This window comes from Ranitomeya imitator, chromosome 4 (assembly GCF_032444005.1).
Source record: "Ranitomeya imitator isolate aRanImi1 chromosome 4, aRanImi1.pri, whole genome shotgun sequence".
Taxonomy (NCBI): Eukaryota; Metazoa; Chordata; class Amphibia; order Anura; family Dendrobatidae; genus Ranitomeya; species Ranitomeya imitator.
The window spans coordinates 202,035,806-202,062,122 of record NC_091285.1 but is presented as its reverse complement, the minus strand read 5'-3'; the positions used below and the strand labels follow the sequence as shown (position 1 = coordinate 202,062,122).

The window sequence follows — 26,317 nt, the reverse complement described above, 5'->3', positions numbered from 1 at the left end:
GGTGGCTCCCCACTGCCTAATTGCGGGGATGCGGCTGTCAATCAGCAGGATGTTGGCAGTGATGACTTATCAACAGGGCAAACCAGAAGAGAAAGAGCTGCCCCACTGATGTGATGTAAAATAAGGCCAGAGAATCACCTCCTGAACCAAGAGAGATGTTGCGGGGTAGAACAGGCAGGTATTTCACAACTACCTTCTGGTATGTTCTTAGCCCCATCACAAAAAAAAACTCCTAACAACCCCCTTAAGGAGCTATTTTCTACCTTCAGGACAATTGTTTTCATTATTTTGCTTTAAGACCCATAGCTGTTTAATTTTTCAGTCTACATAGCCATATCAAGACTTAGTTGCATCTTTAATGATATCATGTTGGCTTACAAGATGTGTTGAAGGAGTTTTATTATTTGTTTGGGGGTTAGGGTTATTATTTGCATGATGAGTTGATGTTTCATTAATACCATTTTTAATATGATTTTTTTTTTCTATGTAAAATTTTGCAATAATGAATTTATATTACAAACTTCTAGTTCATAAATTGATGGCTTTACTTGGCACTGGTCAGTCTTGAAAAGTAAATAGAAGGATATGGTTCACTAATATTGTATGCTGGCACTGTAGGTGTGGTTTAGTAGTAGTGGGAACGGCCTGCAACTTTTTGACAGATGTATTAATATTAAAGTCATAAAACAGTACAAATCTGTGCTCGCACATAGAAGACATAGATTTTTTTTGGTGACTTTAGAATAGTCTAAAATATAAATGGTTAATTAAGACGTATAAACCGTAAACCAAATTTTAGGCTGTGGTTTGAAAGTCAGTCTTAATAAACGTGGGAAAAAAATGCACGTGGGCCATTCATCATGGAGTTTTTTTATTACATATTCCATAGAGATGAAATAGATTGACACTTAAATGGTTTACTGTTCCACGCAAATTGTCCTTGCATAACAATGAAAAAGACAAGCTAAAATTAATACATCCATATAAATGCATACTAACAACTCTCATTATAACAATCCGCTATTTATGTCACAAAGATCACAAGACAAGGAGCGTGTATATAGAACAGCCCTGTCTGAGCTACCCGGTAATTACATCAGGGTATCTATCAGAATAGCCGTCATGAAAAAGTGAATTTGGCACTTGTCTATGCTGCACCTGTCATAAAGACTAATAGACCAGACAATCCTTTTGACGCTTAAATCATCTAAATATAGCACTGAAAAAAAGCTTGTGAAAACACAGCTCTGTCCCTTCTGTAGGCAAGACAAGGTCTTTCTTTTTATATTTCAGGATCTACTTTCACTGACCAACAAAAGAATGTTCATGTAGCAGGTGGAAGTAGAACTGAGATCACAAGCCAGACGGTCAAGACTGGGGTGCAACTGAAATGGCAGCAGGACGGAAAAACAGAAAAAACAGTCAGCCAAACCGAGCACACAAAGCGTACAGTAATCGTTGATAATAAAGTCACCCATCAGGAGGAGTTTTCAGTTGTGAGAGGAGACGCTAAAGCAAAAGCTGGCTTTAAAGAAGGTATGGAATGGATACAATCCAAAACACATATTTGCTCAATAAAAGGACACTTTTTGTGGTTATATCTGCAAAAAAAACTCCCCAGCCTTCTTAAGGAGGTTGTCCTGGGAAATAAGAAAGGATGGTTTACCTAAAGAACTGAGCCAGAGAGCCAGCCACCTCTATCACGTGCCGACACAAAGAAAGGGTATAGAAGCCCCCTAGCTGTCTCAGCAGCAGTGGAGCTGCCAAAAGTTGGTGAGAAAAGGGGGTCTGAATTTGGGACATCAGTGTCAATTTTATTATGTAAATATAGTTGTACGTTCAAATATGTTTATTTTCAATTTCCATCATAAGAGCAGAAAACAAAAAATGATAGTAGGGTTCCATGGTATTGATCAAAATTTTGGCATTAAGAACGGCTCTTCATGCTGTTCTATTTTTTCCATCAAATATGACTGAATCTGATGGAGACCTCAAAGAAGATCATTCAACACAATAGATAGATAGATAGATAGATAGATAGATATGGGATAGATAGATAGACAGATAGATAGATAGATAGATAGATAGATAGATAGATACATAGATAGATAGATAGATAGATAGATAGATAGATAGATAGATAGATAGATAGATAGATAGATACAGTTATATGAAAAAGATAGATACAGTTATATGAAAAAGTTTGGGCACCCCTATTAATCTTAAGCTTTATGTTTTATAAAAATTGTTTTTTTTGCAACAGCTATTTCAGTTTCATATATCTAATAACTGTTGGACACAGTAATGTTTCTGCCTTGAAATGAGGTTTATTGTACTAACAGAAAATGTGCAATCTACATTCAAACTAAATTTGACAGGTGCATAAGTATGGGCACCCCACCAGAAAAGTGACATTAATATTTAGTAGATCCTCCTTTTGCAAAAACAACAGCCTCTAGTTGCTTCCTGTAGCTTTTAATGAGTTCCTGGATCCTGGATGAAGGTATGTTTGACCATTCCGCTTTACAAAACAATTCCAGTTCAGTTAAGTTTGATGGTCGCCGAGCATGGACAGCCCTTTACAAATGATCCCACAAATGTTCAATGATATTCCGGTCTGGGGACTGGGATGGCCATTCCAGAACAGTGTAATTGTTTCTCTGCATGAATTCCTGAGTAGATTTGGAGCGGTGTTTTGGATCATTGTCTTGCTGAAAGATCCATCCCCTGCGTAACTTCAACTTTGTCACTGATTCATGAACATTATTGTCAAGAATCTGCTGATACTGAGAGGAATCCATTCGCCCCTTAGCTTTAACAAGATTCCCGGTGCCGGCATTGGCCACACAGCCCCAAAGCATGATGGAACCTCCACCAAATTTTACTGTGGGTAGCAAATGTTTTTCTTGGAATGCTGTGTTTTTTGGCAGACCATGCATAACGCCTTTTTGTATGACCAAACAACTCAATCTTGGTTTCATCAGTCCACAGGACCTTCTTCCAAAAAGAAATTGGCTTCTCCAAATGTGCTTTTGCATACCTCAGCTGACTCTGTTTGTGGCGTGCTTGCAGAAACGGCTTCTTTCGTATCACTCTCCCATACAGCTTCTCCTTGTGCAAAGTGTGTTGTATAGTTGACCGATGCACAGTGACACCATCTGCAGCAAGTTGATGCTGCAGCTCTCTGGAGGTGGTGTGAGGATTGTCCTTGACTGATCTCACCATTCTTCTTCTCTGCCTTTCTGATGTTTTTCTTGGCCTGCCACTTCTGGCCTTAACAAGAACTGTACCTGTGTTCTTCCATTTCCTTACTATGTTCCTCACAGTGGAAATTGACAGGTTAAATCTCTGAGACAGCTTTTTGTATCCTTCCCCTGAACAACTATGTTGAATAATCTTTGTTTTCACATCATTAGACAGTTGTTTTGAGGAGCCCATGATACCAATCTTCAGAGGAGATTCAAACAGGAGAACAACTTGCAAGTGGCCACTTTAAGTAGCTTTTGTCATGATTGCATACACCTGGCTATGAAGTTCAAAGCTCAATGAGGTTAGAAAACCCAAAAAAGTGCTTTAGTAAGTCAGTAAAAAGTAGGTAGGAGTATTTAAAACAAGAAAATGACAAAGGTGCTCATACTTATGCACCTGTCAAATTTTGTTTGAATGCAGATTGCACATTTTCTGTTAGTACAATAAACCTCATTTCAAGGCAGAAACATTACTGTGTCCAACAGTTATTAGATATATGAAACTGAAATAGCTGTTGCAAAAAAAACAATTTTTATAAAACATTAAGCTTAAGATTAATAGGGGTGCCCAAACTTTTTCATATAACTGTAGATATGGGATAGATAGATAGATATGGGATAGATAGATAGATAGATAGATAGATAGATAGATAGATAGATAGATAGATAGATAGATAGATATGGGATAGATTGGTCCTGCCAATAAAGCTTCTTTGAATCTTGAATCTTGATAGATAGATATTGGATAGATAGATAGATAGATAGATAGATAGATAGATAGATAGATAGATAGATAGATAGATAGATATGGGATAGATAGATAGATAGATAGATAGATAGATAGATAGATAGATAGATATGGGATAGATAGATAGATAGATAGATAGATATGGGATGGATAGATAGATAGATAGATAGATAGATAGATAGTTTTTTGGACAGACACAACCCTTTTATTAGCGTTCTTAAAATTACCATCCAACTGTTATTCCATGAATGCCTTCTAAAGATCTTAAGGTAGCAGTTGCTGAGAAGCTTTTTAGACAGGGACCATAATATGATTTACTAAATATCCACATCATCTTTGGCCCCGAGGGTCGTATGATTTCTGACTTACCAGCGGTGAATTCTCTGATCAGCACCATTAGCTGTAGGTCAGAATGGAGAACTTTGGCAAAGACTATATCTCTGTGTAGCTATTGATTTTAACAGATACTTTGTAATACTTCATTTTGCCTGTGGAGGCACTGCAGAGAAAATGAGCACATAATTTTCGAGCAGCAGGAAACCCTTTAGTTAGGTTCTTAAGCATTACAATATAGTATGCAAAAGCATCAGATATAATAATATAACAAAACTAATATACATATTATAATGGAAACAAACAAAATGGCAAAGCTTTATATAGCACGGAGTAATGTAAGGTCAGGTTACAAAGTGTAGGTATAGCGCTGAAAATGAATACCAGATTTGTAACATTTAGGCTGGGGCTAGACTATGACTTTCACAATGTTACGTGTTACGGAACCACTCAGCACCCAGAATATGTTGTGCAGTTATATGTATGTATAATAGGTTCCATGTGAGATGCATGTCCCTAATGCATCAGCCCACAGGCTGAGCCCCTGGGCAGAGGGGACACGATATTCCCCTTTTGTCCGCCCCCCACCTTTGCAATTCCCACAGTAAATATCGGCAGGCTCCGGCCACCTGCGGCTATGTATGTCTGGCCTGCCGCTTTTCTATTGGCCTGCCCTCTGTATATGTGTGATATATTCTGTGTCCTGTGAGTAAAGTGTTGTCAGACTGGAAAGCAGTGAGATTTTATATGCGCCCATGTAACCATGCAATTCCAGCCAGCGTCCTTCATTCAGACTCCAGCCAAAGCAGAGTGGACCTCCGGAAACACGGGGTGGTACTGAAAGAGGTACCCCAGCTTGGTAGACCCCGTTACAGACAAGTCTCTGCACTGGGACCCACACCACACTGACAGTTATCACCTACCTTGCGAAATTGTATTTTGCAAATTGTTTTTTCTCCATTGTGGATTATGTTGTGTGCCCACCCTGTGTGAAGTTCTGATTTTGCAGTAGGTTAACAAAAAGTCAAATCTGTGGCAAATTTATGTAAGCTTGTGTAATTTTTAAGTTCTAAGATTTGGTGCAAAATTTTAAAGCGGTTTTCCAGTATCAAGTTTTATCTTCCGCACCTCTAAAACAACAAACATAGATGTGCTCATCCTTCCTGGGTTCAGCACCGCCTCTCCGCTGCGGCTTCAGTCTCTGTTTACTAGCTGTAACGGTGGCATGTATTTTGAGGAAAGTCTCATGACAACAAGGAGCAACCATGGCTCAACCTCCTACCCAGCCAAAGAAGCAATGTTACATACAACTGGATTGTGGAAACCCCCTTTAAGCTTGGAAAAAAAAGGGCATAGCCATAAATTCCTCCAAATAATAGTGTGGAGATTCCAAGATGCTGTGCCATTATGAAGACATAAATGTAACAATGTGTTCGCATTACTGGGAGACTGCTGCAGGAGACGTGTGGACACAAAATCATGCCTTACCCTGCCATTATGCCATGGCATATGTAGCGTTGCTGTAAGTTGCCAATATGCTGACAGCAGTAAGGTTTAGGTAAGCGTGTTCACAGTGTCACCATGGATTAACTAACACATCTGCTGTCAGCAGCACGCTGTCAGTACTTGTCACACCTTGTTACCACATGGCAGCTCATGACAGCACATTCTTTACTGTCAAGCCAGGAAGTAATCGCTATTTCCTTAGTTATTACCTGAAATAATCAAAAACATAAAAGACGAAATTACAGAAATGCACAAAAATGTAAAACTATTGTGAAAAACGTAAAAATATTCTGCTACAAACTACTGCTGTTATTGAGCCCTTTTCAATCAATGGAAACATTAGGAAATTTTAGTCACAAGAGCGTGGCAAGTCCTTAAGAAAATTAATGAAGCAGTGGTGCGCATGCACGGACAATGTTCTATTCAAAAGGAGCATTTAACCCCTTAGTGTCCGGGCCAAATTTTTCAAATCTGACCAGTGTCCCTTTGTTTGGTAATAACTCTGGAACACCTCAACCATTCCCAGTGATTTTGAGACTGCTTTTTTTTCTGTGATCTGATAACTAATCTGGGCATTTTATTTCATGATAAGCAGATCAATTGGCATAAATAACTTTTCAGCGATGACACTACAAAGCAGTAAAAAAAAATCCAACACAGCCTAATGACTTTTCTGCCGATATCTGCCTTCAGCTGGCACCCCTCAAAATCATTCTGGTCATAAAATAGCATTAACGGTTGCCTGAAAATGGACAAAAATCACCTTTTCACCAGATTTACTCCTTAACACACTACGTAATGTAGTACAGTTGTGGGCAATCATGTATTAGTGCGTTCAGTGTGCAAGTCAGGGCTATAGTGTGGCGTGTACTGGATTTATCAGCCCTCTCTACAACTGTTAAAGAGGTTGGTTGGCAAACGAGATACATTACCAAGCTACAGGTTGGTGATACTTGTTCTCATTGCTGGGTTCCATATCATCTCAAGAATGAAGGTCTGCACACCCCCATTTGAGTAGTGTGGTGGTCACGCATGTGTAATACCACACTATTCAAAGACTGAAGCTCTGTAGTCGGTTATCTCCATCAGTCCCATACTGTAGATATTAAATGAAGTTATAATCTGCATGTGTGATCTTACCACTGTTGCATTCACACAGGAGACACAAGCTACTCATTCTTGTGATATTGGGGTCCCACCACTGGGTCCACCAAAGAGCATAAATTTATCACCCATTGTGTGGCTAAGTGATAAATGTTGACTAATGGGCCTACCTCATTAATTTAACATTAATTTAACAGTGTATCACTAAATATAATTACTGTTGTATTAGATTACATTGTCCTACGACTTTACACAATTGGTATATTTTGCCTGATATAAGCTACAAACGACAGTGCTATTTCAATATTAAATACAATGTGTCATAAGAATTTTATACCTCAAACTAATGATGTATGTGCAGATGATTTCATGCTGAATAAATCCATACCTTGAAGGAGTATAACAGTTTCTGAGAAATCCAGCACTGAAATCCCATGAAAAAGAGCTGCAAGTGCTTCAGGGTAGGACACCTTCTCTCTCCAGCGCTGTCGGAGGCTGGGGTGATGCATGTGCAGTAATGTCCTCACGACATCGCAAGACTCAGTGTATCGATCTGCCCATGCAGTGCCCTAGGAGCTGACAGCACTGGCCAGAGATCTCAGTAGGGAGAGTAGGTCACCGAAACAAGAGTGATTTGCCAGTTTAACCCAGGAGGCAGGACACCTGCAAGTGCATTATCTGACCACAAAGCACTTGCAGCTCATTTGCATATTATGTCTCAAAAACGGCAAAATTAATTTCTAAAAGCATGGTAGCAATTTAATCAGCATGAAAGTCCCTGCCATTAGTTTGAGATATAAAATCCTCATGTCAGGTTCCCTTTAGAGGATTAAGTATTGGTTTTGAGAGTGGTTTACCAAATGACATTACACCTATCACATGAATTTTATTATATTTTATGTCACATATAGAAAATGAGAGAAATGTATCTAGTTTGATCTTTGGACTATGAATTGAAACAGTTTCTGTTTTTCTAAAGATAATAGTTATTAGTTATGTATAAAATGCTTTGTCATAATATAATCTTATGAAATCACGATAACATATTTTGCTGAATATAAGAGCATTTCTATGGTTTAAGATGATAAACTTTCATTTGTTACAGAGGGAAAACTTAAAGAGAGCACTGTGATTCCACCACCTCCTGGAGAAGGTCAGTGTGCGTGAAAAATGCTGTTGAAATCAGTTGCTTTTCAACAAGTGGTTTGGAGACTTTACTGCATTACACAGCCCCATCGCTCCTACAATACATTCAATGATTTTATTGGGAAAAACTGGTTGATTTTTTCTCCTTTAGTAATTATTTCAGAATTTGCACATCAGATATATTAACACTGCAAAAGCAAGGTTTGCCGTGAACTAGTAAAGGACTATAGATTTTTTTGTTTCAAAAGATTAACTTCCTCCATGTGTTTTTAAAGAATTTAGTTCATAAAATGGTTATTGAACTTCCTCACTGTTCGCCTTTGTACAGGCTTAAAGGGGTTATCCAGGACTTTTATTACTTACTAGATGGCAGCCCGATTCTAAAGAATCGGGAGTCTAGAATCCATATATACTTGAAATTCGGCAGGAGCTTGAAGAGCAACGTCACTGGGCCCGCCTCCACGCAGTAGATACTTGCTGTGAGGTAAAAATTCAAAAATCACACCAAAATGGCGGGCGGAGTGTGTCACAGTACGGCACGTTTCTGATTGGTCGCTCGCAGCAGGCGGCAACCAATCAGACACTGGACACTGTTGACGTCACTTATCTCCGGACATTAGCTCCGGACATTATCTCCGGACATTAGCTCCGGACATTAGCTCTGGACAAAGCCACGGAAGTTGGCACAAATTGCAGGAAGTAGTATTCTAGGCAATTATATATAAGATGTGTATGTGGATGAGAACTGATTATTAACTACCTGTCTGTTCTTCACTGGGACAATCTCTCCCAGCTCAGCCGGTGATTTCCTTCCTTCACTTCAACTCTCATCAACAGAGAAGCTCTTCCTCTTCTGTTCTGCTCTGTTGAAGGGATGTGACTGCTGGCTTCATGTTGATTGACACCTTGCTCCCTGCTGCCTACCTGCAGGGAGTCGGCTGTTAATCAGCATGACACTGGCAAAGACCTCCGATCAACAGAGCAGATGGGAAGAGAAGACCCTGTTCTGTTAACGTAACATCAGTGGAAGCTGCAAAATTGCCGGCAGCAGCGGTAGGTGACTGCTCTGAGCCAGCACATATCAGCTGATGGAAAGAACAGGCAAGTAGGTAGCCCAATATGCAAAAGTAATAAAAAGTAATGAGTTCCACATAACTGCTTAAAGAATTTTCTTGCTCAAGAACCTAGGATTCATAGATTCATGTTTACATTTATCTCTTTACCTAAACTTGATATCCTCATAATTATATATGGAGCTCCGGAGACCCATGTCTGGTCCATGCATCATGATCTGTACTCAGACCCCAGAACAGAGATGTGTGAACCTGGCCTAAAGTTGATAAAAGAGTTTTGGAACAGTTTTAATAATTTGAGGATTTTTGATCAACTTCGTAATGGTTATATTTGATTAAATCTCACATTGTTCATTGGAGTTCTATTGACATTTTCTCATGGTGTTAGACAGTGTTTCCTAGGTGTGTTTTCAGGGTGTGCACGTAGGCTGACATACCACTTCATCAGTAGCAGCCATGTTGACCGCTGTTGAGCTTATGGTCTTTCTGGATTAAGCAACCTGGGTTCTTCCTGAGACAATGGTTAATCATTTATTTTGGATTCAAAACTATATAGCACAAAAAGAGGATTTAAAGATTGTGAGTGGTTGCCTCATCGGCATTCTTGCCCATGTGTTACTGCCATCTTAACTACATGGGTCCACTGCATCGCGTTAGTGCATTTGTTTGGAGGCCTGGTCAGGTAAGGATCTCTGCCTTTTTTCTAGTATTCTTTAGAATTTTTGGAGGATCTTTTAAATCCTCTTTTTGTGCTATAGTTGTTAGTGTTAGGACTCGTAAACGTGGAGATCCGTGACGTGGGTTACGAGCTTGCGTATTTTGGCCAAAATATTATCTAATACCTCACATTTTTTTATGTGTTTTTTGCACTTTTTTGGGTGGTGCAGTTGGGCCCAATTGGTCTTGTAAATTGTGGTGTCTGTTCATATGGGATGCATTTTGATATCGCTGGGCAGCCCGCCTGATCTAATAGAAGGGCATAACTACTAGGCTGTTAACCTGGATGCTGTGCATTTCCATTGTGTGAACAGCGCCACATATAAGTCTCTTATGTGCAGTAATATACCAAGCAGCCACCCCCTCCATTGGATTGTTAGGCTGTGAGTGGTTGCCTCATCGGTATTTCTGCACCAGTGTTGCTGCCATCATAACTATATGGGTCCATCACTGCATCCTGCATTTGTTTGGAGGCCTAGGTAGGTAAACATCTCTGTAATTTTTTTTGTTCAAGAAGAGGGCCTATAAAAAAGTTAAGTATAGTTCCATGCATTACATCATTCCTGCGTAACTTCTTTTTACACCTTTGCAACCATTATTTGAAATTGTTTCATTGCGCCTAAAATGAATGAGAGGTCTTTCCAAATAGTCTTAATTAAAAATGTCCTATTCTTTGTCTATGCAAACAAATATGTTTCCATAGTAACAGACTACAAACAAACTTCATGTAGTCTGAACCTGCAATCATACCCCACTCCACCTTTTCTGGATTTCTTACTAACTCCCATTAAGTTGGTTAGCAAAAAGTATAGGGCAGCCAAATATCAACATAACTCCTGTATCCATTTGTTCGAAGTCAGAAACCATAGTGACAGAAACGTCTACATTGAGGCTTTCTGAGGGATGTTATTCTGGATTATCTCAATGAGAATAACTGTTTAACTCCATATCAGCATGGGTTTATGAGAAATCGCTCCTGTCAAACCAATCTAATCAGTTTTTATGAAGAGGTAAGCTATAGGCTGGACCACGGTGAGTCATTGGACATGGTATATCTCGATTTTTCCAAAGCGTTTGATACCGTGCCGCACAAGAGGTTGGTACACAAAATGAGAATGCTTGGTCTGGGGGAAAATGTGTGTAAATGGGTTAGTAACTGGCTTAGTGATAGAAAGCAGAGGGTGGTTATAAATGGTGTAGTCTCTAACTGGGTCGCTGTGACCAGTGGGGTACCGCAGGGGTCGGTATTGGGACCTGTTCTCTTCAACATATTCATTAATGATCTGGTAGAAGGTTTACACAGTAAAATATCGATATTTGCAGATGATACAAAACTATGTAAAGCAGTTAATACAAGAGAAGATAGTATTCTGCTACAGATGGATCTGGATAAGTTGGAAACTTGGGCTGAAAGGTGGCAGATGAGGTTTAACAATGATAAATGTAAGGTTATACACATGGGAAGAAGGAATCAATATCACCATTACACACTGAACGGGAAACCACTGGGTAAATCTGACAGGGAGAAGACTTGGGGATCCTAGTTAATGATAAACTTACCTGGAGCAGCCAGTGCCAGGCAGCAGCTGCCAAGGCAAACAGGATCATGGGGTGCATTAAAAGAGGTCTGGATACACATGATGAGAGCATTATACTGCCTCTGTACAAATCCCTAGTTAGACCGCACATGGAGTACTGTATCCAGTTTTGGGCACCGGTGCTCAGGAAGGATATAATGGAACTAGAGAGAGTACAAAGGAGGGCAACAAAATTAATAAAGGGGATGGGAGAACTACAATACCCAGATAGATTAGCGAAATTAGGATTATTTAGTCTAGAAAAAAGACGACTGAGGGGCGATCTAATAACCATGTATAAGTATATAAGGGGACAATACAAATATCTCGCTGAGGATCTGTTTATACCAAGGAAGGTGACGGGCACAAGGGGGCATTCTTTGTGTCTGGAGGAGAGAAGGTTTTTCCACCAACATAGAAGAGGATTCTTTACTGTTAGGGCGGTGAGAATCTGGAATTGCTTGCCTGAGGAGGTGGTGATGGCGAACTCAGTCGAGGGGTTCAAGAGAGGCCTGGATGTCTTCCTGGAGCAGAACAATATTGTATCATACAATTATTAGGTTCTGTAGAAGGATGTAGATCTGGGGATTTATTATAATGGAATATAGGCTGAACTGGATGGACAAATGTCTTTTTTCGGCCTTACTATGTTACTATGTTACTATGAGGCTGTAGACAAGAACTCTTTGAAAATTATTTCTTTTATATGATTTTGAGTAAATTACATTATATAACATTCAGTAAAAATATATTTTTTTACATTTTTCTATGGTTGACGCTTATACAGGAAAAAATGTCAGAGTATATATCAGCAAATGACGGAAGGCTCAAATGCAATGTGAACAGAGTCTTACCTGGTAATTTAGGTGGTTCATTCATTTGCTATATTAATCACATTTTAAAATAGTTAAAATACAAAATCAGAAAATGCAAATACAATACAAATACATGGGGCTAATGCATTAAGCTTGAAATACGTGTGTTAGCTGCACTTTAATAATGTTGCTCATAATACTTTCTTGGAAAAGCCTTTCCGCCCTTTTGTGTAAAATTAGAAGCCACTATAAGTTATCTGCGTCTAAGCCAGAAGCATTCAAACACGTGAATGACCTGAGTTCCTAGAAAACAATTGAATTAGCGCTTCTGTGAATGGCATTGTTGGTAATTGACATGTTAACAAACTTCACAGAGGAACATTAATAATGATTTTTCTGTTAAAACCTGCAAGATTATCTGCAAGAGTAGGCATAATAAAAGTTTAGCATCACATGTCTGCCGGTTACTCGTGGAACAAACCTATTAATCCCATCTAAGAAATTGTATGACACATGAAAGCATATTTGTTGGCATAATCCAAGTTCCAGTTGTCTTATTGGAGACTAGTATCTTATATTAATCAATTTATTTCACTGTTTGATGTGACAGATTGAATGATCCCGAGACCGAACATGTAAAAATGGCAGCTTTTTGTCTTTACGCATACAGTACTGCTGTCAGAATATACCAAGGCATAATAAATTATAAATTCAGCTGGGATCTGAGACTAAGTCAGGTCTGCTTCAAGTAGCAAATACTGCATCCTTAGATTTCCCAAAAGCTTTTAACACCGTAGCACTTGAGAGAGTGCCACATTCATTGGAATGTGTGACTGAAGACTGGTAAGCAATGTACCCGCTATTAGCACGACACATTGGCAGTGACAGCAGCGGCTTGCAGTGTAAAGGTGATGAAGCTAAAATATTCCAGTCTACTCCGACATAAAGCAGATGGGGTGATGAGCGGTGAAAAATCACTCACTTAAAGGGAATCTGTCAGCAGGTTTTTGCTACCTCATCTGAGAGCAACATGATGTAGGCAAATAGACCGTGAATCCAAGGATATAACATTTAGATCACTAGGTACAGCAGTTCTGACACAATCAGAGTTTTTAGATGCAGCATGAAGCAGATCTGAGAAAACTAACTCCGCCCACACCAGGCTCTCTGTGTACATTGTCTATAGACAGCTGCTTATCACAGAAGGGGCGGAGTCAGACCAGGTCTCACGCACTGATGTATTCCGGTCAATGATAATCACCAGGTGATAAAGCATTCATTGAAAGTAAACCACAGCACACAGCCTAACATGTGACACATAGTTGAGTTCAATGTTTTAACTCCTACCTCATGCTGTCGTCAGATTAAATAGCAAAAACCTGTTGTCAGATTCCCTTTAAGTAACAATATGGTACTGACCGATTGTCTTCTGGATGTTTTTGAACTTTCTGCAACCATTACATGCAACCAATAACATTCTATATATTCAATACAAAACAGCACCATTGTGAAAAAATTCATAGGACCAAAAGCAGAAGAGCCATAATCATAAATGTAAAAAAATTCCTCTGACTAAGGGGCCATTCACATTGCATTTTGCACCTTCCTTACATCTAAGTACCTGAAAAAAACAGATTCACGCAGAACTCCTGAAGGATCCATAGAGTACAATGACTGAAACAGAGTTAAAATGGAATTTTGTTCTGGTAGTATCCATCTTTTTAGAAGGGCACAAGTATGTAGTAGATGTAATAAGCACTACATTCTTTCCCATTAATCACCAATAATATTGAATATTTGATATTCTGATCCCTGCCTGGTATTCCAGCGCTCACAAAAACTTATATATAGGATGTAAAGTTTTAATCACCTAGGTTAAAATCGCAATATTGTTGTTAAAAACTGCAGTGATTATGTTATTAGAAATGCACTGGGACCACCATGCAATCTTGTCAAACGGCATCCTACAAATAAATATGAGTAAGGAGAAAAGTAAGAAAGTCAGGCAAGTCTGCGAAGAAAAGCGTGTGTCTGGGATTCTGGGCTGGATTTTGCTCTATATAGGCAAATTAGGGAAAACTTTGGTATAAATAGAACTACTAATATCATCTTAGGCTACTTTCACACATCCGGTTTTTGCCATCAGGATGGTTTTTGCCATCAAACGTTGTGATGGATCGCCAGATCCGTTGAAAATAGTGAAAAACCTGATGCGACGGATCAGGTTTTCTGCTGGATCCAAGTAGCTGTTCTGGCTGATTGGAACAGGTATGTTTCTGGAGCAAGAGAGAGAGAGAGAAACACCAGAATGGAAAATTCTAAAAATTGGGCATGTTCAGTTTCAAAACCGGAATCCGTAGCCGGATTCCTGCATTTGACGGATCCAGCGCCATAGGCTTTCATTATAGGAAAAGCCGGACGGAGCAGGATCAGGCGCTGTCTGATTTTTTGCCGGACACAAAAAAGTTCCTCTGTCTGTTTTGTCCAGCTGCCGGAACCACAATCTTGCCAGATCCGATGAAAAACGGACGAAACGTAAGGCCATCCGGCGCTAATACAAGTCTATGGGAAAAAAAGTTGTTTTTTTTTTCAAAATTCGCCTGATGGCGAAAAACGGATGTGTGAAAGTAGCCTTAGAAGATAAGGCTTCCTAATCCTAGTTCTAGTGAGGTCTCTTGTTGGTTTTGGGGTTTCCTCCTGACCTGGAAAAGCTTGTAAACCATAGATTGTAGGATTTATAGTAGCAATCTGGGAGGAAGTATTTAGGCAAATTGCAGAAACTGGGGTTCCATAACATTACTGATGAAGATAGAACCAGAACAGATTGCATAACAGAGCAGAGTTAGCTGGCAGAAACTTTAGCGTAGGTGACTCCTGTTCCTAATGAAGACAAATCATTTTTATGCAGTTCCCTATTTTTTTCCAAAATGGACATTATAAAGAGGAAGTATTTAAATATCTGATGTTTCCTGATGCCTATTCCCTTTGTATCTATGCAGTCGCTTCTTGGTATGCAGGCGATGATTTTTTGTTTGCCGTCTTCTTGTCAATCTCATTAATACATATCACCTTCAACCCTGCCTGTAAGATGAGCTAGTGTTTGTGTGCTTGAGACTGTGGCAAGCTGGACACTTGACAGCTACTTCAAGGCCGAAGAAGAAAGAATACACATGGCAATTAGAACTATGATTGACAAGCATGTTACCACATTGATTTAAACATCATAATAACTCCTTAGTGCAAAAAAATGGGTCCAATTCAACAAGGTGTTTTTGGCGAAATACTGGGATAAAAAACATGAAATGTCACAAGTGAAAGACTTTTTAGCATTTTTACAGCAGTCCTGGCCAAGCTTTGCCCACTTTTAGAAGTGGTTGGAGCTGGGGTAGTCCAGGGGTGACCACGCACTCCCCACTAATGATAATTTATGCCACTAAAGTTGCATACATGATCCAAAATATGTACTCCAGTCCATGGCTGTAGGAACATTCCTGTCAGTGGTGCAAGGCAGCTGAAGGATGTGCCAAATTCATTAAGAGGCACATTAAATTCATTATGTGCTGCGTCTTACCGCAATGCACAGTTATTTAAGACTTGCCTACAAAATGCCAGGTTTGATTATATATCTAAATAAGTCTCTTCCTAGCCTTGCGGATTTACATTTTTTATTTTCTTATAAAACCCTCTTTTACTAGAAAATGGTATACAGTACATTAAGGAAGGCAACTCCTGCCTACATGCTCTACAAGAGCTGTGGACAATCCTCATCAAGCCTGAATGCCGAGCTGCTATGTAAGAGCTGCTTCCGATCTAGCATATTCAAGTCATCCATATGTGAATGGCCATCAGGCTAAACTACATTTCTTCTGCAGTTGTCGCTCATAGAAGAAAGCTTCTCCTTAGCTAAATTGGATTTTTGCTTGGGGAGGAGTGAGCCAGATCTAAGAGACAACTCCTTCATTGAAGACCATGGCATACTTTAAAGGGTTATTCCCATCCCCAAGCGCCTATCCCAATATTTAGTAGGCGTAGTAATAACAATAATATTAGCAAATACCTTCAATTAAAAATGTAGTATAATTCTTGCTGATAGCATTGAGACGTATATATCCCAGTGAGGTTAAATAAAGTAGCGGTTTATTCAACGCATTTCAAAGTACAGAGTGACTTCTTCTTCAGGAAAGGCCACAAGTATTCACTTGTATTGCGAAATAGCGGCGACACCTACCACATTTTTGTCACGCAACAGATGGGCACTGCCAAAGTCATTGTGTAACACTGGCCTAAGTGTTGTTTTTATAATATTGTCTAGTCTTGTAAAATACACAGACACCATCAGTTCAAAAAATTAGTATAAAAGTCGCAAATCCAGATTTATTTTTTCTAAATCTGGAAAAATAATTTCATCTCAGCAGAGGAAATGAAAGCTAATGATGAAGTCCCTGAGAATGATAAAGGTAGGCCAGTAGTAGAGGACAGTAGTAGACTAGTTTGTATTTTGCACAATTTTTGATGCATGATGTCACAAAGTTTTAGTGAATGTTGTGCATTCTTTAGGCATTATCATTTTTTTTTTCTTTAAACTCTCATCTCAAACATAAAGAACTAGAGCATTTAAAGGGGTATTCCCATCTTAAACCTTTATGCCATATTAATTCATGATTACGCACTAAAAGGTGATAGGGTCCAGTGACCTCTGTTCACCAATTCTGCTGTCCCCACAAACTCCAATAAAGTTGTGGCAGCACATGCAAAAGGTTTGGAGACAAGATACCCTTTTAATGTTTTTCTAAATGGACCAGTTAGATTCAAAAAAAGCATGTGAAAAAATGCATGTTTTTTTCTTTTGACTCATATACTGATATCACTCAGTGGCATTTGGCACATGTAACAGCGCCGTAAGGACAGAATCACATGCGATATGAACAGACTACACTGTGTGCACAATTATAAGGCAATTTGTATTTTTAATGAATAATTTTATTATTGAAAAACTATGGTGCTGTGGGTCAGACAAAAAGGTTAATGTACCTATATATTTAAGAAAGTAAAAGTAAGATTTTGTCTTTCTTAGGAGAATATCTGCTTGTGCATAATTATTGGGCAACTATTTGTGTGCAGAATTATTATGCAAGTAAATCGGAAATGCAAATTTCTCATCTCAATTGTTTATTGTCATCCGATAAAGCGAGAATAATAACCATGCAACTCAAAATGTACAAAAATACACATAAAAAAATAAATAAATCAGTGACCCTAATATAGCAATATTAGTCACTGATTTATTTTTTTTAATGTATTTTTGTATATTTTGAGTTGTGTGGTTGTTAATCTCGCTTTATCAGATGACAATAAGCAATTGAGATGAGAAAAATGCAAATGCCTTATTTGCACATTATTGAAATAGCAGTCATAAGTTCCATCCATAGAGTTTGTCATTTCTTTATTGGCAATCAACTTTTTGGTCAACACTAACCACAGCCTCCCAGACACTGTTTAGAAGTCTACTGTTTCCTTTCACTGGAAATCTTCCATTTAGGAAGGGCCCACAAGTTCTCAATAGGGTTTAGGTCAGGGGAAGAGGGAGCCATGTAATTATTACTTCATGTTTAAGGACTTTTACTGGCTAGCCAAGCAGTGGAGAACTTCGATGTATGCTAGGAATCATTGTCCTGCATAAAAAAATCATGGTTTTCTTGAAAGATGCAGCCTTTTTCCTATACAACTGCTTGAAGAAAGTGTCTACAAAATCTGGCAGTAGGTTTGGGAGTTGATTTTGAGTCCATCTTCAAATATAAAAGAAGATCCAACTTGCTCATCTTTAATAATACCAGTCCATCTCAGTATCCAACCTCCATCTTACTGGCATCTGAGTCAAAGTGAAGGTATGTGCCTGTTACACATCTAGCCATGGGCCTATCTGTCTGGTCCATCAAGAGTCGCTCTCATCTCATCAGTCCATAAAACCTTTGAAAAATCTGTCTTCACATATGCCTTTGGCCGTGTCTCTGAGCACTGAACATCTTGTACTTCTGTGTCTTGTTCAGTAGTGGTGGGGTTTCAGCCGTCCTCACCTTGGCCATGTCTCTGAGCACTGAACACCTTGTACTTCTGTGTCTTGTTCAGTGGTGGTGGGGTTTCAGCCTTCCGTACTTTGGCCCTATCTCTAAGCACTGTACACCTTGTACTTCTGTCTTGTTCAGTGGTGGTGGGGTTTCAGCCTTCCTTACCTTGGCCATGTCTCTGAGCACTGAACATCTTGTACTTCTTCTGTGTCTTGTTCAGTGGTGGTGGGGTTTCAGCCTTCCTCACCTTGGCCATGTCTCTGAGCATTGAACACCTTGTACTTCTGTGCCTTCTTTAGTGGTGGTGGGGTTTCAGCCTTCCTTACCTTGGCCGTGTCTCTGAGCACTGAACACCTTGTACTTCAGTGTCTTGTTCAGTGGTGGTGGGGTTTCAGCCTTCCTTACCTTGGCCGTGTCTCTGAGCACTGAACACCTTGTACTTCAGTGTCTTGTTCAGTGGTGGTGGGGTTTCAGCCTTCCTTACCTTGGCATGTCTGTGAGCACTGAACACTTTGTACTTCTGTGTCTTGCTCAGTGGTGGTGGGGTTTCAGCCTTCCGTACTTTGGCCCTATCTCTGAGCACTGAACACCTTGTACTTCTGTCTTGTTCAGTGGTGGTGGGGTTTCAGCCTTCCTCATCTTGGCCATGTCTCTGAGCACTGAACACTTTGTACTTCTGTGCCTTCTTTAGCGGTGGTGGGGTTTCAGCCTTCCTCACCTTGGCCATGTCTCTGAGCACTGAACATCTTGTACTTCTGTGTCTTGTTCAGTGGTGGTGGGGTTTCAGCCTTCTTTACCTTGGCCATGTCTCTGAGCACTGAACATCTTGTACTTCTGTGCCTTCTTTAGTGGTGGTGGGGTTTCAGCCTTCCTTACCTTGGCCGTGTCTCTGAGCACTGAACACCTTGTACTTCAGTGTCTTGTTCAGTGGTGGTGGGGTTTCAGCCTTCCTTACTTTGGCCCTATCTCTGAGCACTGGACACCTTGTACTTCTGTGTTCTGTTCAGTAATGGTGGGGTTTCAGCCTTCCTTACCTTGGCCGTGTCTCTGAGCACTGAACACCTTGTACTTCTGTGTCTTGTTCAGTGGTGGTGGGGTTTCAGCCTTCTTTACCTTGGCCATGTCTCTGAGCACTGAACATCTTGTACTTCTGTGTCTTGTTCAGTAGTGGTGGGGTTTCAGCCTTCCTCACCTTGGCCATGTCTCTGAGCACTGAACACCTTGTACTTCTGTGTCTTGTTCAGTGGTGGTGGGGTTTCAGCCTTCCGTACTTTGGCCCTATCTCTGAGCACTGAACACCTTGTACTTCTGTCTTGTTCAGTGGTGGTGGGGTTTCAGCCTTCCTTACCTTGGCCTTGTCTCTGAGCACTGAACATCTTGTACTTCTTCTGTGTCTTGTTCAGTGGTGGTGGGGTTTCAGCCTTCCTCACCTTGGCCATGTCCCTGAGCACTGAACACCTTGTACTTCTGTGTCTTGTTCAGTGGTGGTGGGGTTTCAGCCTTCCTTACCTTGGCCATGTCTCTGAGCACTGAACATCTTGTACTTCTGTGTCTTGTTCAGTAGTGGTGGGGTTTCAGCCTTCTTCACCTTGGCCATGTCTCTGAGCACTGAACATCTTGTACTTCTGTGTCTTGTTCAGTGGTGGTGGGGTTTCAGCCTTCTTCACCTTGGCTATGTCTCTGAGCACTGAACATCTTGTACTTCTGTGTCTTGTTCAGTGGTGGTGGGGTTTCAGCCTTCCTTACCTTGGCATGTCTGTGAGCACTGAACACTTTGTACTTCTGTGTCTTGCTCAGTGGTGGTGGGGTTTCAGCCTTCCGTACTTTGGCCCTATCTCTGAGCACTGAACACCTTGTACTTCTGTCTTGTTCAGTGGTGGTGGGGTTTCAGCCTTCCTCATCTTGGCCATGTCTCTGAGCACTGAACACTTTGTACTTCTGTGCCTTCTTTAGCGGTGGTGGGGTTTCAGCCTTCCTCACCTTGGCCATGTCTCTGAGCACTGAACATCTTGTACTTCTGTGTCTTGTTCAGTGGTGGTGGGGTTTCAGCCTTCTTTACCTTGGCCATGTCTCTGAGCACTGAACATCTTGTACTTCTGTGCCTTCTTTAGTGGTGGTGGGGTTTCAGCCTTCCTTACCTTGGCCGTGTCTCTGAGCACTGAACACCTTGTACTTCAGTGTCTTGTTCAGTGGTGGTGGGGTTTCAGCCTTCCTTACTTTGGCCCTATCTCTGAGCACTGGACACCTTGTACTTCTGTGTTCTGTTCAGTGGTGGTGGGGTTTCAGCCTTCCTTACCTTGGCCGTGTCTCTGAGCACTGAACACCTTGTACTTCTGTGTCTTGTTCAGTGGTGGTGGGGTTTCAGCCTTCTTTACCTTGGCCATGTCTCTGAGCACTGAACATCTTGTACTTCTGTGTCTTGTTCAGTAGTGGTGGGGTTTCAGCCTTCCTCACCTTGGCCATGTCTCTGAGCACTGAACACCTTGTACTTCTGTGTCTTGTTCAGTGGTGGTGGGGTTTCAGCCTTCCGTACTTTGGCCCTATCTCTGAGCACTGAACACCTTGTACTTCTGTCTTGTTCAGTGGTGGTGGGGTTTCAGCCTTCCTTACCTTGGCCTTGTCTCTGAGCACTGAACATCTTGTACTTCTTCTGTGTCTTGTTCAGTGGTGGTGGGGTTTCAGCCTTCCTCACCTTGGCCATGTCCCTGAGCACTGAACACCTTGTACTTCTGTGTCTTGTTCAGTGGTGGTGGGGTTTCAGCCTTCCTTACCTTGGCCATGTCTCTGAGCACTGAACATCTTGTACTTCTGTGTCTTGTTCAGTAGTGGTGGGGTTTCAGCCTTCTTCACCTTGGCCATGTCTCTGAGCACTGAACATCTTGTACTTCTGTGTCTTGTTCAGTGGTGGTGGGGTTTCAGCCTTCTTCACCTTGGCCATGTCTCTGAGCACTGAACATCTTGTACTTCTGTGTCTTGTTCAGTGGTGGTGGGGTTTCAGCCTTCCTTACCTTGGCCGTGTCTCTGAGCACTGAACACCTTATACTTCTGTGTCTTGTTCAGTGGTGGTGGGGTTTCAGCCTTCCTTACCTTGGCCGTGTCTCTGAGCACTGAACACCTTGTACTTCTGTCTTGTTCAGTGGTGGTGGGGTTTCAGCCTTCCTTATCTTGGCCATGTCTCTGAGCACTGAACATCTTGTACTTCTGTGTCTTGCTCAGTGGTGGTGGGGTTTCAGCCTTCCTCACCTTGGCTGTGTCTCTGAGCACTGAACACCTTGTACTTCTGTCTTGTTCAGTGGTGGTGGGGTTTCAGCCTTCCTTATCTTGGCCATGTCTCTGAGCACTGAACACCTTGTACTTCTGTGTCTTGTTCAGTGGTGGTGGGGTTTCAGCCTTCCTTACCCTGGCCATGTCTGTGAGCACTGAACACCTTGTAGTTCTGTGTCTTGTTCAGTGGTGGTGGGGTTTCAGCCCTTCTTACCTTGGCCGTGTCTCTGAGCACTGAACATCTTGTACTTCTGTGTCTTGTTCAGTGGTGGTGGGGTTTCAGCCTTCCTTACCTTGGCCGTGTCTCTGAGCACTGAACACCTTGTACTTCTGAGCATTCCAGGGAGGTTGTAGTTCTGGAATATGACTGCATTGGAGGATAATGAGTCTCTGGACGTTTCCCATTTGATTCTTCTCAAATATTTGGCTGTTAACATACATTTTTTTTGGTCAACACATTTTTTGCAACCGTTGTCTATTTTCAATAAAACTTATCAATTTCAAGAAAGCTGCCTTCCCCTGTAAGATTTAAGAATATTTTACTTTCAGAGTCTGTTAAATTTCTTTTTTGGCCCATTTTGCCTGAGGAAAACAGGCTGCCTAATAATTCTGTACACCTTGATAAAGAGTGTTGATATTATTAGGCCACACAGCCCTCATTGCTAAAAAAAACACATCACCTGAACGGCATCATCCAATAAGCGTTCAAGTTTATACAGTTGGAAAATCTGCGTAAAATGATGACCTGGTCAATAATTGTGCACACGGTGTACTGTCAATCATGAAGTGTCTATTTCAGAAATACTTGCATCCCCACTGAAATAACAGTTCTTGAGCATCATTTCTCATAACTCTGCATTGTGCCTTCCTGATTTGTAGCGTTTAACTACATTTTGTGGGATTACCGTACACCCACTGGAAAAATTTTTGTCACCTAATCTGAGAACATCATAATGTAGGGCAAGATACCCTGATTCCAGTGATGTGTCACTTACAGTAGTTTTGATAAAATCATTGTTTTATCAGCAAGAGTTTATAGAGGACTATAGGTAGTCCTCCATATTCATGAGCTCTGTATAAACCCACCCTCCCACTAATTAGCTGGCTTCTGCCTATGTACAGTGTACCCAGAAAGCTATCAGTCTGTGACATGGGTGAGGTTATAGAGAGCTCAGCATTCAGAGAACTGTCAGATCTGCCACAAATAATACTGTTATGTTATCAAAACTTTTGCAATCAGCCCAGGAATCAGTGTCTCTTCTCGTACATCATGCTGCTCATACATGGGGTAGCAAAAATTTGGTGACTGATCCCTTTAAAGGGGTGCTTAAAGAACTCTTCGAATAATCACCAAAAAGGCACAAACACTTTCACCTCCTCCTCCACTTAAATGGTATTTATGTGGCCACAGTGATGACAGAGCCACATCAATCACAGCCACGCATCAAGGAGGACATGTTATTGCTGCAGTAAAGCAAAGAAGACATATTGCTGCTGAGGATGTGGGGGATTCAAAGGGTATTTGTTATTTTTAATCATTAGTACATAATAAGAGGAGACTTGTGCAGCTGAGTTGGGTGGGCAGAAACCAATTAGGACCCACCCAGATAATTGTTCTTTCTATTCCTAGCTGTTTTCTAATCTATGGTTTCTTTGAAAAGCATAAAACATGGATGCCCTCAGTGAGGGAGGCTGTCAGTGTACATGCGGCCTGTGGTTTAGGCATGAATCACTGCACATTTTCTCTTTAGGGTATGTACACACGTTGAGTATTTTCAGCAGATATTTTTCGCACCAAATACCAGGATATTGACAGAAAAACGCTGGCATTTTTCACGTTTTTTTATATCTTTTTGTATGCATTTTTTCCCGTTCTGACATGCTGCAGCTCCAAAAAAAATTATTTAATGGTTCAATGGTTCAAATAAGCAGCGTGTACATGAGAATTCAGAAATCTCAATCAGTTTGCTGGTATTGTAAAGTGTTGTGTTTTTTATTTGTTTTATCTTTAAAAATGTGCCGAAAATTGACGGTGAAAATGGAGCGTGTGAACAAGCCCTCATGTTCTAGTGTTACACTGGTATACTAGGAATCACCCATTTGAAAACAAGCAGCAGTGATTTCATTAATTTGTAGGAAAACTTACATTTTTGGTAACATAAAAATAATTGTACTTCCTGCACAGAACAAAGCAAGCCTAATGATGTTGTGCCTGGACAAGAGAAAGGTGAGTGGACTGAGGGATGTCTGTGTACAGCAATAGTGCCTGCCTGACGCTTCATACATCATTCTGAACGGAGTAGTCACAGAGTTTGCAATGTCTGAATGTTCTATACTTTTTGCACGCATGACCTCTATTAGATCACGTGCACACATTCAGTATTTGGTCAGTATTTTACCTCAGTATTTGTAAGCCAAAACCAGGAGAGGGTGATAATACAGAAGTGGTAACGTGTTTCTATTTTACTTTTCCTCTGACTGTTCCTCTCTTAGTTTTGGCTCACAAATACTGAGGTAAAGTACTGACCATACACTAAAGCAGGGGCGGACACAAGCAGCAATGGGCCCCTGTGCAGGAAATACATTTGGGCCCCCCCCCTCATGCATGTACACTGTATATAAAATACCTATAATAACATATGTGTACACACAGCAGTATACACACACATACTAGCCCTATATATACACACACAGCAGTATACATACACATACTAGCCCTATATATACACACACAGCAGTATACATACACATACTAGCCCTATATATACACACACACAGCAGTATACACACACAGCAGTATACACACATAGACTAGCCCTATATATATATATATATATATATATATATACACACACACAGCAGTGTACACACATATACTAGCCCTATATATACACACACATACTAGCCCTATATATACACACACACACAGCATTATACACACTAGCCCTATATACACACACAACAATATACACACACTAACTCTATATATACACACACACACAGCAGTATACACACTAGCCGTATACACACACAGCAGTATACACACACATACTAGCACTATATATACACACACAGCAGTATACACACACATACTAGCCCTATATATACACACACAGCAGTATACACACACATACTAGCCCTATATATACACACACAGCAGTATACATACACACTAGCTATATATACACACACACTAGCAATATATATATACACACAGCAGTATACACACACATACACACACTAGCTATATATACACACACACTAGCAATATATATACACACTGCAGTATACACACACTAGCTATACACACACACTAGCAATATACATACACACTGCAGTATACACACACACACACACTAGCTATATATACACACACACTAGCAATATATATACACACTGCAGTATACACACACACACACACACTAGCTATATATATATACACACACACTAGCAATATACATACACACTGCAGTATACACACACACACACACACACTAGCTATATATACACACACACTAGCAATATATATACACACTGCAGTATACACACACACACACACTAGCTATATATACACACACACTAGCAATATATATACACACTGCAGTATACACACACACACACTAGCTATATATATATACACACACACTAGCAATATATATACACACACTGCAGTATACACACACTAGCTATACACACACACTAGCAATATACATACACACTGCAGTATACACACACACACTAGCTATATATACAAACACACTAGCAATATATATACACACTGCAGTATACACACACACACACACACACACACTAGCTATATATATATACACACACACTAGCAATATACATACACACTGCAGTATACACACACACACACACACTAGCTATATATACACACACACTAGCAATATATATACACACTGCAGTATACACACACACACACACACACACTAGCTATATATATATACACACACACTAGCAATATACATACACACTGCAGTATACACACACACACACACTAGCTATATATACACACACACTAGCAATATATATACACACTGCAGTATACACACACACACACACACACACTAGCTATATATATATACACACACACTAGCAATATACATACACACTGCAGTATACACACACACACACTAGCTATATATACACACACACTAGCAATATATATACACACTGCAGTATACACACACACACACACACACACACACTAGCTATATATATATACACACACACTAGCAATATACATACACACTGCAGTATACACACACACACACACTAGCTATATATACACACACACTAGCAATATATATACACACTGCAGTATACACACACACACACACACACACTAGCTATATATATATACACACACACTAGCAATATACATACACACTGCAGTATACACACACACACACTAGCTATATATACACACACACTAGCAATATATATACACACTGCAGTACACACACACACACACACACTAGCTATATATATATACACACACACTAGCAATATATATACACACTGCAGTATACACACACACACACACACTAGATAGATCAACATACATCACATGGAATATGTACAGTACCTACAGAGAGTGCAGTTGCAGGGAGCTGGTCAGGCCCAGAACACAGGAAATGAGCAGGGGAGACATGGAGCCTGTCAGCTCTCATCCCTGCAGACTCCCGGCGGGCCAGGCC

At 40.5% G+C, this 26,317-nt stretch overlaps 1 protein-coding gene across 11 annotated transcripts in view; it reads left to right on the top strand.

The window, feature by feature from the left end:
• Positions 1-26,317, top strand: part of MYBPC1 (myosin binding protein C1) — a 194,854-nt gene that overhangs the window by 16,709 nt on the left and 151,828 nt on the right. For 10 of the 11 annotated variants that reach the window (XM_069764289.1, XM_069764287.1, XM_069764290.1 and 7 more), the window contains exons 2-3: positions 1,294-1,536; positions 8,045-8,092. In XM_069764289.1, the coding sequence (XP_069620390.1) occupies positions 1,294-1,536; positions 8,045-8,092 (291 nt within the window). The remainder of the gene's footprint in view (positions 1-1,293; positions 1,537-8,044; positions 8,093-26,317) is intronic. The other variant, XM_069764291.1, reaches the window with a different exon arrangement.